The sequence below is a fragment of the Triticum dicoccoides genome, chromosome 3A, assembly GCF_002162155.2.
Source record: "Triticum dicoccoides isolate Atlit2015 ecotype Zavitan chromosome 3A, WEW_v2.0, whole genome shotgun sequence".
In the NCBI taxonomy this organism is placed as follows: domain Eukaryota; kingdom Viridiplantae; phylum Streptophyta; class Magnoliopsida; order Poales; family Poaceae; genus Triticum; species Triticum dicoccoides.
This window is the reverse complement of record NC_041384.1, coordinates 564,450,080-564,470,107: the sequence shown is the minus strand read 5'-3', so window position 1 is coordinate 564,470,107 and position 20,028 is coordinate 564,450,080. Positions and strand designations below refer to the sequence as shown.

General features: G+C 43.8%; 2 protein-coding genes across 3 annotated transcripts; both read right to left on the bottom strand.

The window, feature by feature from the left end:
* Window positions 1-577: 577 nt before the first annotated feature.
* Window positions 578-10,577, bottom strand: LOC119269204 (insulin-degrading enzyme-like 1, peroxisomal). Of its 2 annotated transcripts, XM_037550992.1 has the most exons (26): window positions 10,177-10,577; window positions 10,001-10,076; window positions 8,713-8,780; window positions 7,949-8,040; window positions 7,749-7,822; window positions 7,558-7,601; window positions 7,168-7,219; window positions 6,759-6,878; window positions 6,577-6,689; window positions 6,320-6,482; window positions 6,098-6,190; window positions 5,901-5,986; window positions 5,540-5,626; window positions 5,289-5,392; window positions 4,830-4,932; window positions 4,636-4,731; window positions 4,302-4,491; window positions 4,114-4,175; window positions 3,868-3,972; window positions 3,058-3,259; window positions 2,749-2,957; window positions 1,941-2,065; window positions 1,812-1,863; window positions 1,645-1,731; window positions 1,335-1,457; window positions 578-1,032 (listed from the first exon to the last, which is right to left on the bottom strand). In XM_037550992.1, exons 1-26 carry the CDS (start codon window positions 10,297-10,299, stop codon window positions 778-780), a joined length of 2,904 nt encoding a protein of 967 aa, XP_037406889.1. In that variant the 5' UTR covers window positions 10,300-10,577; the 3' UTR covers window positions 578-777. The 2 variants fall into 2 exon arrangements, with proteins under 2 accessions (XP_037406889.1, XP_037406890.1); XM_037550993.1 differs by lacking the exon at window positions 7,949-8,040 and having other exon boundaries at window positions 10,177-10,576.
* Window positions 10,578-11,352: 775 nt separating this feature from the next.
* LOC119269203 (vacuole membrane protein KMS1-like) lies at window positions 11,353-18,249 on the bottom strand. The gene is made up of 8 exons (XM_037550991.1): window positions 17,904-18,249; window positions 16,442-16,653; window positions 16,255-16,333; window positions 15,107-15,409; window positions 13,342-13,499; window positions 12,986-13,102; window positions 12,110-12,295; window positions 11,353-11,975 (listed from the first exon to the last, which is right to left on the bottom strand). The coding sequence occupies exons 1-8, from the start codon at window positions 17,974-17,976 to the stop codon at window positions 11,796-11,798; spliced, it is 1,308 nt and encodes a 435-aa protein (XP_037406888.1). The 5' UTR covers window positions 17,977-18,249; the 3' UTR covers window positions 11,353-11,795.
* Between the last annotated feature and the right edge of the window lie 1,779 nt (window positions 18,250-20,028).

The window sequence follows — 20,028 nt, the reverse complement described above, 5'->3', positions numbered from 1 at the left end:
AGTGGCCCGCGCGCCCACAAATATTCCTCGCTTTCCCCCCTCTATCTCCGTTTCTCCACCGCCGGCATATCCCGGAAAACACCAGAACCCGATTCCATTCCGTCGCCCTTTTATGCGTGTGGCCGGGTGGACAGAGCCCTCCCTGCAGCCTTAGCCGTCGCCAGGCCTTGTCCGGAGCATGTGCCACCCGGGGCTGCCGCCTCTGCCGCCGGGCTGCGCGGCCAGGCGGCGGCCGCGGCCGGCGGGGGTCGTCGCGCCCGCGCCCACGCCTTCGCCGCAGCGACAGGCGCACCGGCACCACTACTGCGTGTGCTCGCCCACGGCGCACCGGGGCTCGTTCCGCTGCCGCTGGCATCGCGCCAGCTACGCGTGGGGCAGCGGCCGCGGGAGGGCGGCGGCGATCGGGGCCGTGCCGTAGCCGAGGCGGCCGGTGACGCGTGCGAGGATGGTGACATGACACCTACGGCGGGCACGTGCCGCGCACAATGTTGTACGTGTTCTCGGCTTATGCATGGCGCCTTCTTGTCCGCTGTGATCGTCAGCTCATGTCAATGTACATACCTGTCCAAGAAGTAGATGCAGACAAAGTAGCAATGCATGTTTAATTTCTATAAGCTGGTACATTTGTTCTGAAAATAGCATCACATGGTTACTCCATACATGAAGAACAGCATTGTGCAATCGTGTGTGACCATTGAGAAATCAATCAAAATTGGGTTCATGAGTGTGGTGACAGACTATGTACTACACTACAGCAAACAAAGAACATGTAGTATGTCAGTCCATTGTGATCAGGCCTGGACCTCCCTTCAGCGAGCGGTGCAGAGGCCTTGATCGCTTGAAGCCGAATATGTCGGTAATCCGGCAGGTTTTGGGCGGATCAGCCTCGGCAATCGCCTTCTTGAACTCTGCCAAATGGTTGCCACTGAAGACCTGCACGCTTACTGTCCTCCTTTGAGGGGCGTCCACCTTTATGTACTCGTCGAAGAATTCGATGAATTCTTCTTTCTTGAGCTCTCTTAGGAGAGCAACCTGCAAATGATTTTCGAGGTCATATATCTTGCGGATCCTGGAAACAGCCCTTTTTCCCTTCGGAAAAGAGTGGTGTGTTTTCTTGAAACGGAACTTTTGAAAATTGCACTAGTTTTGGCCCCCTTTTCCGGCTTGCCTTTTGTTTTATTATGCAATTTTCTCTCATAACCCCACTGTCTCAAAATAAGTGACTCAATTTTGTACTAACTTTGTACTAAAGTTAATACAAAGTTGAGTCACTTATTTTGGGACTGGAGGGAGTATATCACAGCGTGTATTGTTGCCCGAACAAAAGCACTTACCTCAGACTCAACCCTATCAAACTTGAGAGTTCCGGCTTCAATCTCTCCCCAGTAGAACCCAGATTCCTCCCACAAGTTATTAAATTTCTCCAGTTTCGAATCAATAAGTGATTTGACATTTCTCTGTCATAAGAAAAACACGGCAATGTCAAAATGCTTCATCAATGCCAAAACCTTTTGTCTTTCGACGAAGAAGACACTAATGAGCTAATGTAGTCCAATATGTGGAACAGATCATATCATGAGTAATTGAGTATGAAAGAGATGCGCAATTTGGCATGGTACATCAATTAGTTCTGAAGCCACTAACCTTGAAATCCTTGTCGGACAGTTCATGGATTTTGCTTTCGAATGTCTTAAAGAATTCATCAATTCTAGAATCAAGATATGAAGGATCCTAGGATTCCGTAATAAGGTCAGTAGGAGAAAGTGGCAAAAAAGTATGTCATATTTGTTACTCAATCTTTCAACATGTACCTTCACTGTGGATTGAATAACAACCTCGAGTGCCCAGACTCCACGATCAGATCTGAGGGATCAAAGTAAGTTAGGATTATAAATGGACAGTGCAAACAAAATGTGTATGTTTCTCTTGAAAAGACGTACCTCAGAGAAAGATATGTTATATACCCAAGTTGCTCAACAGTCCGCAGCTGGTTGAAAGCAGGCTGACTAGAAATTAGAGAGAACAACTCGAGTTTGATATTTGAGAGGGCGTCGTCCTGATGGACCTGGATGCATTGAATATGCTTATATTAGTAACCTGGCATGCTGCTTGTTATAGAACGCATTTGACATGAGACAGTTCTTCTACTTCTTAGGATATTACACAACTCCCTGTAGAACAATTCTCACTTTGTATTTTAGTACTTTGAACTACTTGAACCACTTCTAATAAATTTGGCTGTGTGCATCATGATGATGCAGAGGCCGGGGCCTCCCCTTCTCGAAAAAGATAAAAAAACTCCCTGTGGAACAATAATTCTTAAAGGAAGTTAATAGAGCAAAACCTTCAGCGTATTTTATATACCTCGTCATGTCACACTCAGTCGCATCACTGTATTTTATCGATTCGACATGTTATTGAGTCAGTAGGGCCTCACTTAGTGGTTCAAGCATGCCATTGCTCTCCTCACAGACAGGTCAAAAATAATGTAGCACTAATTATCTGTCCCCTATGAACATGCCTCTTATGCATGTTCAGTCGTGCCATAGTCCACTCCACATTGTTCGAACTACTACTGGGTTTTTACCTAAAAAAATTACTACTGGATTGATCATAACCAGTAATTATCTGGGAACAGGCTTGATGACCAGCCATTAGTTTGGCTACAAATATTAGAAGGTACTGATCACCAACAAGTAATCGCCTTCGATAACATGAACTGCTTCAAAGTTTGGAAGAAGCCTATACCTGAATATATTGGACAACCGATGAATTCTCATTCTTCTGATTTAATCCTTCAATTTGGTAGCAGCATTTTATCTCTTTTTCAAGCATGATAACCCTCTTGACCAGGTATTGTGATGGAGACATGGGTTTGAATACAGAATTGGGGGTGTTAAATATAGTATCTTCAATCTCCTGGACAATAGACTCAGCCTCACCTGGCTCAATGTTTCCTACAAGAAGAGTTCTTAATTATTATTAAGCACAGTCAGGATTGCATTTCAGTCCTGTCCTTAACATTTAGTAGAGTATTAACATGGAAGTTTACCAAACCTTGAACATAGCATTCCAAGTATGTCTTCGATAGCAAGTGCGGCACAAACTTCGCAAGAGAATCTGACTCAAGCTTAGAAAGAGCTTGAAGTTTCTCTACCAAAGGCCATTTTTTCTCTTCCAATATTAATGAGAGATAATACGAAGCTTGAGAGTATGGTTGGCTGAAGTTAAAATTTTGGTAGTCCTTGACAGAAGTTTCCTGTGGTAGCAAGATGTTGGTTAAAAAAAAGTAGGCATGAAAGAAATAGTCACAGCTTCAAAAAGCACCACTAAGAATCTGAAGGGAAAGAATATTCCCAGTCTAAAAATCAACAATGGTGAGAATCCGTACTATAACTGCAACTAAATAAGTACTGTGTTGTAACACCCTCACCACAAATCTGCTACAATGGATCTTAAGAAGTTATTAATTTTATATAGTGTCTAAATTGATGTGCTTGTGTAAATGAATATGTAGTCTCCAAAACCTTTGTTATTCATATTTAAAGAAGGTTGCTATAAATTTCACAGAAGTATGTTACAAAAGATGCAAAATAATGAATCATAATTATGTATGCAGAGTGTTCAGGAACCCTTTATGAATTTGGTTCTAGCAATATCGTGTCCGCAACTTAAAATCTGAAATACCTCAGTTTTGATCATCTACCAGTTGCAATCCACAGGATAAACAGTGTTCAGTGAAAGAAAAATTCAACACCTTTTAAGTTGATCCACACAAGTTGATGAAGAAGACACTAGATAAATATACAAATGTGTCCGAGCTAAATTATGACAGTTGACAAGGAAAACTAAGAATCCACATCTGACCTTCAGGGCAGAAAACCTGTTTGGTTTAACTACAAAGTTCACTATTTGCTTCATTATGGCATGTAGCAGAACTCTCATCTTGTCATTGTAACCACCTACAGACACCTTCACAAAAAAAAATCAGGCAATTGTTTGAGTTCGAATTTAAAACTGGGTAAAAACCAGCAACATCATAATGCATGAAGAGCAATTTAGCTGTCCGGAACACTCATAGGAAACAGAAAGAATGCAGCAACAGAACTAAACCTGGAATCCAGTAGAAGTAAGATATATCGAAAAGAATAAACCCGCAATTTGAGCATCATAAGCTACAAAAGGCAGAAACTAATTGTCAGTGTATATTTATACATAAAGTTGGAGGGAACAATCCCCAGATAGTCTGTTCAATATGGTAAATATGCAATTATTCACATAATTTCAGAATTGTTGCTTACCATAAGCATTCAAGTAATCGACTAACAAATCGACAAAGAGACTTGTAGATACGGCTGCTTCGGGGGAGTGGCTTGACAATGGGCAGTGGAAATCAATTATAATGTAAACCTTCGGAGTGAAGAACAGCATGTCGGGCTTATACCGCAGCCGTGAAAGTGGCGTCTTCCTTAATATTGTCGGAAATGTAACCTGGTGAAACAATTCTACTTTTGTCAAACGTAATATACTATGTTCGATAAAGTATATATACTTTGTGAGTATATATAAATTTTGATAATTCATACAAAGTGTGCTAATGTGAACACACAACAAACAAGCCACTCCAAATTTTACCTTGTCTGGCACTTCTTTAAGAGATAAATCCTTTGGAACGAAAATGTTAGGCTTTGGGAGATAAAGCTTCTCAGTAGGAGCTTTTTGAATCCATTGCTGCCAAATAGAGACATAAGATGAGAAAATAATAATTGGAAGATGATATTGCTGGTGCGTGTGTGGGTAAGGGTGGGGGTTGGGGGTGGGGTGCAAACCTTTATCATGTATGGAGTGACATTTTCAATAGCATATGATGTATTGTACCAGGGCTCAGCACAATTGGTAGATCCTTCAAACTTTTTAGATTCACAGAGTATTCTACAGACATAGAGAAGTATTGCATCAAAGAAAGAATGAAGGCATGATATTCCGCATTGTATGCTAGTTTATGTGCATAACCGCGGATCATTTGACACAAGCTTATCAGCAAAATTGAAGTTCAAGATATGAAGTAAGGCCATGGCCAGTAATAATTCTTTATTGATGAGTCCCAGTATCTGTTCCTCCCTCTGTAACTTAATGTAAGACGTTTTTGCAGTATATTAAGTTACAGAGGTTGTAGTAATTAAGCAATGGCAGACTTCTGCATATACATTCATATGTTGGCATACAGAGAGAATATGCATATAGAAGCAGGAACAATCAAGGTTGTCATGTGAACGGTGGATGCTTACCTAACTCTTTCGGGTGACAATTCATCAAGTATCATATTTATTCTATTTGGCGCATACTTTGACGGCAATGATTCTCCAACCAGCCATTCCTCTGGTGGGAACAACTGCAAGTCAGTTCATAAGCATATCAGTTAGAAGAAAAAAGATACTACTGAAGTACAAAGAGATATACATCAGAGATTCAGAGTTCACAAATTATTGATCACAAGGAACTGTAAAAGCTGAAAAATTAGAGCTCTACAGAAACATACCCGCATGCTTGAGACAGTAGCTGTGACATAGCTGATTGGATGGACTTTGTCTTGATAGTGGAATTCTGTTTCATTTATTGACGCAAGCTAGAAAACAATGAACACGATTAGTATGTATATTTATGTAATTAAATGAAATCATAGTTTCTCCTCACTCTGCTTATGAGTTGTAAAATTTTGAACTATGAATTGCTTCAGCAAACAACCTTGGGTAATAAAATTTAAACTCAATGAGATCGTTTTATTAAAAGAACACATCAGAGTCCACGGGTGCAATGTTCATAATCAAAGTAACTGCACATTAGGAGCATAAATCATCAAATAACTACATACATGATTAAACGATGCGTCTGTCAGTTACCTCATCAAATATCCATTCATGGATTCCATCTTCTTTTAATAGGTGGATGTATTTGAAGACCATCCCAATAATATCCTCCATGTGGTCTGAAATCGTTGGATATGCACATAGCTTACTAAACTGTACTTCAAGGTGTGCTTAAAACTTAAAAAAAAAAGGAAATGTTATAAGAGAGCATAATGAAGATGAGATCTTACCATGACCAGCATCAGTGAGCCTCATGCCTACTGAGAAAAAAGAGTATTCATTGCTGTCACTGCTGGCACCAGCCACCAAATCCATGGCCCATCCTGATGTAATAAAAATAGAACTGTCACGGGTCACACAAGTTGACACAAGAAACAAAAAAATGACCAGTGTTTCAGTACATAAGCTGGCAAAAGAATATTTACAACAATATACTGCTGAAGTTAACTTGCCTAATTCCTTTATAATATGGAAGATGGATCCCTCGCCTTCATGCCCAATAAGATGACTGAGATAACGGCAAGGACCTTCTTTGTAGAACTGGATGTTAGGTGTAACTGGCCATGATATTTTTAGGTAGTCGCCTTCTATTATTGGGATTGCTTTGACAAGAAGCTGCATGACAAGGACATAAGAAAGTACACGAAATTACATATCCTTTGCCATTCCTGTATTTACTTTTAGTGTGGCTGGTGTTGTTTCAAGTTACCTGTAAATGTTCAGCTGAAAGGGGCTGACTTGGACATTTGAAGCTTCTCTGGTCCGTGTTTTTGACGTGACTAAACAGGCTTTCAACTAAGCTTTGAATGCAATCGAGACTCTCTACAAAATCATTTTATCAGTAACAAATAAGTTCAGGTATGCCAAAATTGACGAACCTGTACTACTTACCTTTTCCATAAACAACAAGATGCATCAGATTTGCTGAATAATTCTCGTAAAACTTGAGAAGCTCAAGCCTGATGTCCAAACCCCTCTCTTTTGGTTTAGTTTCCAGTGTTTCCCAACTTCCTAATGCATTAAATAACATAATTTCAAATAAGATGCAAATTCCGGAAGGAGATTGTATATTAGGCATGCACAACAAGATTTTTAAAAAATATACATGATTTTTGTTAGCATTTGTATGTGAATTAAAAAAGCGTGATCTCTGAATCTGGTAGAAACATATTAAGGGTTAGAACACAGGAATACTCAGACGTCATATTGATTTGCATACTCACTTATACAGTAATACAAAACAACAACCATAATTAGCTGGATGAGTATTAGCAATGTCTGAATACCAACAATTGCTTACCCGTACTGAATTTATGGTAAGGATGATCCTTTGAGGCCAGATGCTTTTGAAGCTGTGAAAAAAAATACTCAAAAATGAAGTAACAGACTAACAGTGCAGCAGGGCTAACAGGATATACAGGATGATGATAAATCAGGCTAAGATCATGCCAAATATGGTTAATTTGAAAATAAACTGGCATTCTGAGTAAGTGAGTATAAGCCCGGCTTATATCATGCCAAATTGGCTTTATATATAAAGCAGGGCGAAAGTCTTTTTTGGTATATCATGCCAAATATGATTGTATGAAAAGAACAAATATTCATAACGCAGTTTCTGATGCAGATATGACATTATTGCACGAAAGAATATCACATGTATCTAACTAAGAAGGTTGAGACTCTGAAGTACCTGATGCATTCTCCAGCCATCTGACAACAGATTTTTCTTGTGTTCTGTGAGAACAATGAAATATAACATTATCCACAATGTGTTTCTTAGTTCTTACTACTCCAAATAAAACATAAACATAAAGTAATTGTGATAAGCTAAAAGTTATGTTAGAAGCAAATAGCACTAGAATGTATAAAGCAACTGCTCACCAGAATCAACAGCCTTGATCTCTCTAAGAACAGCATCCTGCGACATCAGTGGCTTAATGAAGAACTGGGCAAATCTGCGCAACACAAATCACCTACTTATTTATTGTTTTATAAAGAATCATGCAAATCTGCACAACAGAAATCACAACCTGATTCAATGTGCATGCATTAACTGAAGAAAATACTACTAAGAAAGTTACCTATCTAAGGCTTCTTCGAAATTGTCCGCGTTAACATCAAAATAGAAATTCGTTGTCTCGGAGGATGTAAAGGCATTGGAAGAACCACCGTGCTGATATTTTTCACGACATGCCAAATACTCAAAAAAACTTATAATCCAAGTACACTCAATGTAACTTCCAAAGCACACGAAATAGAATATTTAAGCTGGTATCAAATAATTATATTGACGGATCCCAGAAATAAAATCATTGAACCCTTTACAAGCTTATGATAGGACCACAAAGTTGTTCCCAGTCGGAATATTAGTGATATTTTATGCATAGCATTCGTCCTGCCATGTATTGGCACCACAACACCATAGTGCATATTGGCAACTGGCAATAGCATGCACTTAAGCTTAAGCCTTCAGAGTTAGGTGTATTTGATTAAGAGTGTGGCAGTTAACAGCTCGGCCTACGCATAACCACAGTTTATGGCAAGTAGGTATCATTTGGTCATCACAATGGAATAGGAGGTGGCCTATTGTACAAGCGTAAATTTCCTTGCACAATGTAAATTGTAAAGCGCTGATATCAGTCATAAGCCACTGGCACACTGGCACCTACCATAGTCTAACATGCATATTCCTTTCACCTGTTCTCTAATGTGTAATTTTTTTATTGGCCCAGAATCATCTAATATGATGCACGCGGAGAGGGTAAACCTGGTTCAAACTCTTACAAACCTGGAATTAACGTGAGTAGTAATTGCAAGCAAACATATGCAAAATGAGAAGAGGTACCTCCGAGATATATTTTGTATAATCTTGTTCTCCAGGGTATTTCTCGCTGGCATAAAACAGCATATGCTCTGCAAGCAAGTCCATGGTGATAAATCAAAACAAACAGAAAACAGAAGAAGAAAAATGCTAAAGAGAAAATCAGTTTTGATTTGATGCGACCAACATTCATCGTGCTAATCGTCTCCTACATACAAATGGTTTACTACTCTATACTTACACTCGTCGAATTTAGAAGTTGTGAAGCAAAAATGGCCCACTCTCTCTATCATAAACTGGCACTGTCCTGCGTGTTGTAAGGAGGGCCTGTGTCGAGTAGAATTATCTTGTGCTGTTACCACGGGTAGAATTTCACACGCCAGAGAAAATACCAACACGGACTCGTGGAGTGAGAGCATCCAGCAAGCTGCAGGGATCCTACTAGGCAACAACGTGTATGGGACGTTGAGCAGAGCAGGCTGCTAATCTAGAGAGCGACAGGTTCCCATATCCTGCAGGAGCGGTGGAGCCCGCCCAACCAAATTCGTGTCTCGCATGAAACTCTTGGAACGCTCAATAAACGCAGAAATGCAGAATTATGTGCAACACATGGTACTGACGTTATCAATGATTCTTGGCTGGAAACCTGAGAAGCATTTAAGAAAGACATTCAGCTAGCCGGCAGTCGTACACTCGTACTCTGCTACCGGCGAAGGCAGAACATGTACGGCCCGATGCCCGCACCACTGAGATCAATCATGGATGCTCTGAACTTTAGTCCGAACCGTCAGTCAATGGCGTGATCCGACGGTGAAAACACGCCGGCGACACTGACTGGACCAAATCAATGGGCCGATTCATTCAATCAGCTTTTCGATTGGAAAAGGGAAAAACATCCATTGACCTGGCCGCAAATCTGCAACGCCATCATTGGTGCTCAGGAACGCCTAAAGCAGCAAGGCACTGCCCAATGGGGGAAAAGTGGCCAAGGAAGGAAGCATTCCTCCGTCACTCCATTCCATGGAGACAAAACTGGAGGAGACCCCAGCCGGATCCCAAAAGGGGGAGGAGATTCATCTGACGCCGACGCCGTTGCGCAGTCGGAGAGCAGGAGCGCTGCGCTGGGTCCAGCGAACAATCCCCATCCAACCAACCACTGCCTGGCCAGAAAGTACTAGTACTCGCCCCAGGAATCCGGTGGGTTTGTTAGATCACGCGCGCCCGCGCAACGAACCGGAATCGGAGCCACGGTGTGGAGATGGCCGACGGCGAGGAGAGTGGACGGAGAGGGGAGGGGAGTGAATGGACTCACCGAGGAAGTGCGCGAGGCCCTCGAGCCCCTCCGGGTCGCTGAACGAGCCCACGCCGACCTCCATACACGCCGCCGCCTGCGCACAAACAACAACAACGCCGGATGAATCACGCGCGGTAAAACGTCGACCAACCGGCGAGCATTCAGCGAGCGAGAGAGGGCGGGCCGGGGCGGACCTTGTCGGTGTCGGCGTCGCTGATGAGGAGGCACTCGAGCGCGTTGGGGAGCAGCAGGCGGCGGTACTCCCGCTTGTCGCTGCGCGCGCGGATGAACTCCACATTGCCCGCCGCCGCCGCCATGCGCGCCGGGCTCTCCTCCTCGCTCGCTAGCCGCGCTTGCTCCGGTCTCCGGTGGCGGATTGGAGGCTCGGGGCTTAGGCTAGTGGGGGCGCTAGTATACTATGCTTTGTCGTTGCCGCCGTCCCGTTAATATATGGAGGGCAGGGCAGGGGGGTGGGTGGCCTCGGCCTTCGGCTTCGCTTGCGGCTGCGGGAGCCGGGAGGAGTCTGAACTCTCAAGTCCGAACCGAGGTGAACTTCACTTTGATGATGGGATGGCCGGATGGGAGACGTCTGTTGCGCGGTTGCGATGGTGCTAGATGACGAACGCCTTTTTTCCACCGGCGAATGACGTGCCCGCGACGGCGAGGGGGTCCCTCCCCGGTTCTGAGTACTCCTCGGCGCTCGGCGGTCCCTAGCCGGGTCGTGTAGGCATATAAATAGCAACAAATTTGGAAGAAACGTAGAGGTAGGCATGACAATTCATCGTGCCGTGCGAGTAGTCTGGCTTTTGTCTCCTCCATCTTAGAAATCGCTGCTCTCTCGTCTCGTGGCAGTAGAGATCGTCTTTGTGAAAGGCAATGTACACGAGGACGCGCCTTGGAGTCGCGTGCTCGAGTATCTACGGAATTTGCCCCGCGTGTGCTCCAACTTACGTGGTGCACGGCGCTCGCTGGATTCCACTAGCGAGCACGCCCAAGCGAACTCGGACAACTGCCCACGACCATCTCTGTTGCATTGGCAACACTTGGGCGGGTGTAAAGAGGTTGCAGTACAGTAGCATTTTTATCTGCTGATGATGTGTAATCGCACCTCGCCTTTCACCTCCCTGACTGACCTTCAGATGCGTCCGCTTTGCTTAATAACCACAAAGCTACAAGCCAAGGAGCTTGCAAAAGATAACGTGATTGCTGAGAATCACAAGTTTCCCAGCCTGAGCTAGTCACAAGGTAACAACTTCTGACACAGTTTTCGAATCGACGACGTGATGCAGATCCCCGCCCAAAAAAAAACAAAGGCAATCTTGGTATCAGCGGCTTTATTATTTGCCAGGGTGAACTTGTAGTTGAAGTGCTCCGTTAAATCTAGCTGGCTCCAATTGAGAATATGCATTTGCATTGTGAATGTAACAATAAAACATATCACCTTTGAATCCTCTCGGGTGCCCTATCAGCTACCGTATTTCCAACATAAGAAGGTAAAAAAGGTACTGGTAAATTACATCTTAGTAATGAAATCGTGCTAAACAAACAAACAATCCCTAAAGTTCATCCAACTTGGCGCCTGAAAAATAACAGGACTGATTCTCCTCCAGGAACTGCCAGTAGAGGCGCAATGACAAAAAGTCGCAGCCATCACTTTTGTGGCGGGTTGGAGAGGCCCATGTTTCTGTTCACTGTACAGAAGAACACAACTTCTACCAGCATTGGGATCATCCGCAAGGGCTTAGCCAGGCGCAAAGGCTACTAAGGAGAATATTCGCAATGTGCAGCTGAATAAATACAACCATGTTTGCTGTTAGTTAGTTTTAGAATGATTCTGGGGTGAGGAATCAGTAATGAGCTCCATCTCTATGTCCTGCTGCCTTTTGCGATAATCCTGAGCTGTTGATGTGACGATCTTAATGAAGAAGTTCACAAGCACAAGCCAGACTACAGTGTTCCAGACCAACGCAAAAGAGAAATTCCACTGTTTATCCTGTACACATGACAGTTACAGAACATCAATGAACAGGCAAGAAAAAACTGAAGATTAAAGTACGAACGTTGATTAATGGAGACACAAACAATAAGTCTGGAGAGCTCAAATGACATGAAAATGAAGATACCAACCTCCATTTGTGAAGAAGGTGAGACTGACACAGGTGGTGATAAATACTTCTCCTTAGCACTGTGGAGTTTGGCAATTACAGATGGCAGGGTTGCTGAAAACCCAGGTATGTGATCAAATATCCAGATCAACTCCTTTTCCAGAAAATACAAGAGTTGGTTGTTGCATAACGAGATGATAAACAGTGTCTGCAGAAGTGAGAGGGTACAACTCATGTGTCAGTACAGAGAGACTGCAAATATTCATTTCAATCCAACCAGATAAATAAGGTGTCAAACTGACAATAAACCAAAATGATAAGAAGCTCAGTTCAACATAGTAGAAAATTGATAGTTTTCCACCTAAGTTCGTTTGATTTTCAGGAAGAATAGGAGCACAAAAAGAAGCAAAATTGTATCACTCATAGTTTGTTTGTTCTGTTGTGAGGAAAGAATAAAACAAGGTAAGAATAAAAATCAAAATTTAAAAAGAAACAGCAATTGGTATGGCAGGTACATCATGTACTTTTGATGCAAGCATTAATGACATTATTATTTGATAACAGTAAAGATAGTATTTGAGTGAAATCTCTGCAGAGATCACACAGAATAATCAATGTAGCCATGTAGGTTGCAACTACGATTTTGCATGGGTTGTAAGGGTAGCTTGTAAGATTTCAAGATTTTGGTTCTAACTGGACAGAACCGAAAAGACAGATCACATAAAGTATGCCTAAGAATATATTAAAATGATGAAGTTAATACATGATTATCTCATAGGATCTGAAAGCAGACTGGCATACCAAATCACTAGCAGACCAAGAGAAAAAATAAGCATGTGGTACCAAGAGAAACACAAATTAATGCCAGGATTTTCAATAAAATGTATAGATCACAAACCTGAATATGAGTCTTGATGATGGCCTTCCCGATCAACGTTGCAAAGAAGAATTCCCAGAAGGGTATACCAAATTGACCACACATAATACCAGCAAGGTCAAACAGAGGGTTTGGAACCTAGTAAACAAAAAGAATATAAGTTACATGATGCATTATATATCCATACTTGGAACTAGTTACATGTGTTCATTTTGGTATAAAAAATGTCCAATTAGCATATTTTGGCACCAAATAGAAAAATTAGGGCCGAAGCCTGCAAGAGCTGCATTAACGATATACTGCCAAAGCAAAATTCTGCATCTACTTTTTTGTGTAAGAAATCGGTATTCAAAGATTCAGACAGGACAAAGACTAACCGAAGCAAGTATCAAGATAGTGAAGAAGTTGAGATGTTGTGAGTGAGAAAGCAGCCAGCGTTTTGTACGATTCACAGTGGATGCTATTGGACCATCTTCTGACGAAGGAGCAACATCTAGCTCCTTGACAGCTTCTAACTCACTTCCTGACAAACGAGCTGCAACATCAGAGATCATTTGCTCAGTATGGACAGCTTAAAAAATGAACCTTGAGATAAGAAGGTTGCAGATTTCAAGAACGCGCAAGCTATGGTTTGCTACAAAATAATTTCTAGAGTTTAACATTCGACCATATAAATAGCCCTTAAATAATCAACTCCAGCATGCAAGGAAAGAGAACAAACAAGAATAAAGAGAGTTTCATAAGACACGACTATAGTAACAAACAGTCTCAGAAGTTGTATTGTATCTCACTACTGAGAATGAAACCAGTACTGTTTACCAACAATAAAGGGCCAGTTATTTTGTGGCTTTTAGCAGCTTATTGTCAAATTTAGCAGCTTCCTGCGAGCAGTCACTTAACAAACCGGTATATCCCCTTGTCCTCCCACTTGCGCACAATTACGAAGGAAATGCCACTGCCCTTATCCCCCCATGTATCAACCCGAACGATCCTCTCGGCCCTCTCCTCCTGTGAAATAGGGTTTCCCCGTCACCGCCGCCCGCGCCTCCCGACGCCACCCTACTCCGGCTACGACGACATGGATCCTGTTGGTGCTGGGTAGACGCGTTCCTCCCCCGCCTTCCGACGCCGCCCTACTCCGGCGACAACGACATGGATCCTGTTGGTGCTGGGTAGACGCGTTCCTCCCCCGCCTCCCTCTGCTCTGCCCCACCCCGCCACTCCTCTGTCTAGCCGTCCCCGCAGTCGCTCGTGCTCTCGTCAGAGGATGCCGAGCAAGATTCCCAGCGCCGGCGGTACTCCCAACGCACGCCCACACGCCTGGATCCCGCTGTCCAGATCACAAGGGCTACAACCCCCAATGCCACTCAGCACCACACGTCAACCAGCAGGCTTGCCGCGCACATGCCAGCAGATCTGCACACAGATCACGTTCTAGGCCGATCATCCCAAGTCATGGCTGCTGCTAGTCTACTGATAGCGTGCACCAACCTGATGGCCACCATACTAGTATTGTGCTGCTAATGTACCTGGGTGCGAACACCCAGTAGACAAAAGTGTGTGTAGGATCTGGGAGCGTGTGTTATCGTTAGGAGTCCACCAGATGCAGATTGAGTTTTTGTACTCACCCCCTGTTGCATCTTATCCCTGTTGAACTAGTGTTTTGTTCAGTTTCGTCAGCATCAGTCAGTGTCGATGAGTGTCTGTAACAACCACTCCCCAATGAAGCTAATTATATATGAATGTTATAGTTTCGTGCTGATTAGCTTCCACAGCAGCACAACTTCTCTACATGGAGCTGTCCTTTTTTATTTTTGTTACGCCGCTCGGCCCGTTCTCTATGTGAGACAATGATGTTTTTATGATGTTTGCAGATTGACAATGTCGATGAATGTTTTTATGATGTTTGTAGGGACAAAAGCTAAATGGATATAATAATGATGGGCTGATGGCACACACACATGTTACATAGTACAGTAAAAAGTAGGCGCTACAGGTAGTGTTCAAGGGAAATCAGTTAAGAAACAATACAGAAAGAACTAATATTATCTGCACATAGATTGAATATAATATACTGTACAGCTCTAAAGTATCTAACAGAATATCACAATTACTTCAGAACAAAATGCATTCAACAATTACCAGCTCGTGATATAAAATAAGGAGGGAGCTCGCCAAGTGCTGTCCCGATACCCCAAAGAACAGCTTCCAGCTGAACCTGAGGGAGTAAATCAATAACTGGGATCATCACTGAATGATCTGATGAAGGGTACATGGGCGATCCAAATTCCGAACACTTCTTGTCAAGCCATGATGGCGCCTGTTTAAGCAGTATGGTATCATATGGAGCGGTCTTCAAATCAACACGGCCACATTGAACAGCCTTAATAGTGAAGAGAGCAATGTGGGGCCCAAGATACAGCACAAAGGTATGCAAACCTGAACCTGCATTTCAAATACTAATCCATCAATTTTCAAAAACGAACTCCTTACTCCAGGCAAACAAATAAACTTCAAAGTTCTATTTTCCAAATTTAACACTTGGCAGCATTCATTGTTACATGTCTTGGCATATGATAAAGGGGAACCTATCATGTACTACAGCACAAGACAACTGCTAACTAAGAAAGTATACAAAAGTAACTTATAGTTGGTTTATCATGCCTAAGTCTCTAAGATGACCAAATATTGTTCTGACATTTTGCCTAAATAATGTCTCAAAACCATCTGACAATTCCAAATATCCACATATTCTGCTAGAAACATGAATATGGTAACAGTGTCTTTCTTTGGGTGCAAAAGAGCACGATATTAGTGATATATCATGAGGTAGTCAACCTCCAAGATGTCTTAGTGCCACACACAGTCACTGCAAAAACTTAAACCCAACACCCTAAAATGTCAGAACTTCTAACTTCTACTATACAACTTGGCAATACAGCTCTCCAATTTTCGCGGACCTTTAGCCTTTTTTTCTCAAGGTCAAATAAGGTCCATATATTATAATTTTGCTGCTGGTATTTACTTTTTACTAACACAGAAATAACTAATGATATTATAACTAAAAATAAAGGATGTGCCAACTTTAAAAAATAGTTTCTAGCGAGCTGGTTCATGTTCACTAGATGCTTCAGCCACCAGACGGTATGGTTTAACTGTTTAGCTATAAAAGGTAAAGTATTTGTAGGACAAAAAGGATAAATTAACTATGTTAACACATGATTCATTTGCGCCTCCTTTATTATATGTGATCACACTACATAATCTTGAGAGAAGTTAATGACACTTGCCTAGTCCGATTGAAGAGGCCACACCTAATGAAACCCACCACAACACAAATCTAGCATAATTAAGGAACTCCTGCACATGCTGCATAGAAATCAGAAAACAAACGTTAGCACTCATGTAGTTTACAAAATGCACTATCAACTGTTATTATGTCAGTATACTCCACAAATGTAGTAAAGTTGCCCACACCTTTTTGTGCAGACCATCGGTAACCAGAAGTGCAACTCCAGGAATTACCACCATAACAATTAGGAGAACAAACAAAGCTCTTTTACTCAGGATATATGCTACTGATCTTTTCAAGTATTGCAACATAGCTAAATTGAAGAAGTGCAATGTCCTGAATGGGTGCTTTGTCAGCGTCAAATTCTCCAATTCCAATTTATGTTTCTCCCGGATTTCTGAAAATAAACAAACAGTTAGGATACAAAACACAGTATGTCAACTTCAAATTTGTTAAATACAATACCCAACTTTAAGAAGCCGTGTTACTATGACGGATCTAACTAAAGCAACATGTATCGGGTAGAAGATACCAAGCTGGCAGATTTTGAGTCAACAAAGAAGATAAATGGAATGTAAACGGTTTTTTCATTAACCAGACAGAAAATTATTTGTCTAGCCAGTCATTAGATAAATGGAATGTAAACTTTATTTTGAACTCACAAGTTGATTTGCTATGTAAGGAGGAACGATACAGGCACAGCAGTTGAGAAGTAGACATGGCAAAGCTCTTTAACATGATATAGTAGTCACATGCAACCAAATAGTAAATTGGAAGGACTTGATTAGCTTTTCTCTGGTTTGAGTATTTGCAATGCAGCCAAGTTCAAAAAATTTAATGGTATGGAATTCAGAACCAACTTAGATATCCAGCATTCCATGCTAGACGTCACTGAATCGAAGAAACCACAAAATGGTTGTCAAATTATGAACACATTGGTTTGAGTTGTAACAAAGTCATTTGCAGTGCAACCAGGTTTTATCACAAGTGAAATGATGCTGCATGGTACCCCGCTTAGCACGTATGTGAGCTAAGGCCACAGGCACCTAGGCGGCAATGCGAGAGGGTGGCTCCTAGTGCCTAGGTGGGCTGCCAGCCGCCTGTAAATCACTGACTCCCGTTCCCGTGATCCTAAATTAATGCTTCGCCTCAGATACAAACTTGATGTATCAAGTACTGAAGGAAACAGACATCCAATCAGAGTATATATACTAACTTTCCATAAAATACGAGTGTGATTTTTCTTTTAACACTTCTACCTCATTACTCAAATATATGCAGCTATAATAGCGCATGTGCACACATAATGTGCAGGTTCATACTGAAACTCTGCGCTCACAAACGCTGATAAAACAAAATCATGATGTACCACGTACACGCTATGTGACAGTGCGCAGGCCACATTTAAATCCGAGCAAATTGGCATCCTGCTAATAAATGACATCACCATGCTAACACTGACAAATAGCTGACGTCTAGCACTTGCCCTCCGCGGGCATCCCCGCCCCAGCTCAGCCGGACAGCTACAGCCCCATTCCAAATCCAACTACGATTACGGCCGGTAGCAGCTAGCTTCGATCCAGAAGATTGGCAACGCATTGGCACCACGACACACGCAAAGAGAAAAAACGGAGGCGCGGATCTCACCGGAGATTACGCCGTGGTCGGCCCTCGAGGAGCCCCGAGCCGGCCCCGCCGCCGTGGCCTTCCGGCGCCCCATCGCTCCCGCCGCGGCGCGAAAACCCTAGATCTCGCGGCCCCGATGTGCCGGACCCACCATGGGACGCCGGGGGCGCGGGCTCGAAGCTCCTCCCGCGGGGGCTCGGCGGGCGGTCGGAGATCGCGCGGCGAGATCGGGGGGAGGGGGGGTGGCGGTTGGAGGAGGGCGGGGCGGGGCGGGGCGCCGAAGTAATGGCGTGGTGGCTCCCGTCGCGCGGCCTGTTTTCTTTATATTTCTCCGGCCGGTTCTCTGTCTCTCCCCCAGGGCCGTTGTTTCCGTTGCTGCGGGTGCCGGGCTCGGGCGCTGCGAACGAAATCTGGACTCGCCTCGCCCTTTAGCTGGGAAAAGGCTGGCGCTGCGCGCGGGGCCCATTGTTTTGTCTCGTCTGGCGGGCCCGGGCGTCAGTGGCGGTTCGCGGCGAGGGGGGCGGTGCGAGTGGGTGCGGCGGGTCGCGCGCCGGGAGACGGGAGTGGGGGGTGAGCGGGAGGGAGACGTGCACGGGAGGTGGGGGTGCGTGGACGTGGGGGGAGCCCGAGCCTTGCCTGCTTGTCGTTGCTTGCAAGGCGTTCCAAGGCATGGCGCACTGCTGGGGAAATGGCGGCTCCGGAATAGAATACGGGGAAGATGCTCTTATCCCGGTCTCCCATGTTGGCAGTGGCGGAGCGTGACCAGCAACTAGGGGGCAAGATTTTTTCAAACCGAAAGAGAAATATGTCCAAAGCAGGCGTCACTCGCAATGTAAAATTACAACAAAAAGTAGTCATTGTTATCTGAAACGATAATTCGGTAATCAATGCTCCTTCTCAGATTCAAGTCTCTTTAATTAATTGATATAAACAGGAAGTGGTTGACTAATTTAACATCTGATGATATGAATCATGTTTCTTTATAGTTTATACGACAAGTTAACCCTCATGGCCAGCAATCAGAAAATGTTTGTTTTTCAACAAAGAGTGTTGAGTAATGTGATTGTATTAGAAAACATGGGTTAGACTAGTAACTATTCTGGCTTGCTTTGTACTCCAAATAGATCATGTACTCCTATATATATGCCCACGAGGCTCAAGCAATACATCGAACTATTCACCAAATCCCTCTCTCCTTTCTAACAAAGAGCAATCAGAACATGTTTGTTTTTCGAACAAAGAGCAATCAGATCATTTGTGAATCAAGTTTCGATGGCAAATTCACATGTACCTTGCTTCTTCATTCCTTTGGCAGGACTTTACTTTGGAGCTCATCGGCTGTGGTTGTTGGCCCAGGTCCCTCGTTAAACGAGTTCTTTCTGTCGAGAGCACTTCTGCTGTTGTCGAGCCGGCCGAGTACTTTTCGGCTGTACGCAAACTGCACGTAAAAGAGTTGGTTTCTGTTAGAAGGGAGAGAGGGGTTTGGTGGAAATCGTTGTTGTATTGTTTGAGCCTCGTGGGCATATATATAGGAGTACAAGGTCGTCTTGGAGTACAAGGCAAGGTGGAATAAATTCTACGCTATCCTATGTTTTTTCATAATAACAATGATACTCAACAGTTTCACCAATATACGTATGAGACGCGCTCTGGTACAAACCCCTCCCCACACACACACACCCAAAAAACGTATAAAGGGCAAGGGGTCATTTCACAAGTCGTATAGAATACCCGCCAGTCGTACGTCCGCCCACCCAATACAACTAAAAAAATAGAGCGCTTGCCCAGCCACCGCCCCCAGGCGAAAACCCGTTGCCCATTATCATTGTCACGGCAGAAGAGTTGGTAGTCGGGGCCGGGCGGGGCTGGCAGGGCGCCCGCGGCCGCCTGTGCGCGGTACGGGGCGACCACCTCCTCAAAGGTGCAGCCGTCCCAAAGCTCGTGGCGGCGCCGTCGGTTGTGCTTCATCGGCGGCCGCAGCTCGTGCTCCTTGGCGAGCAGGTCTGGCCAGTGCAGGATGTTGATGGCGTACCGGGGGTCCTACAGCATCTCCGCCGGCAGTCCCGCCCGGTACAGCCCAATGGCGCGCGTGAAGAGGTGGGTGCCCACCGGCGGCACTAGCACGTCGTCGACGCTGAGGCGTCAC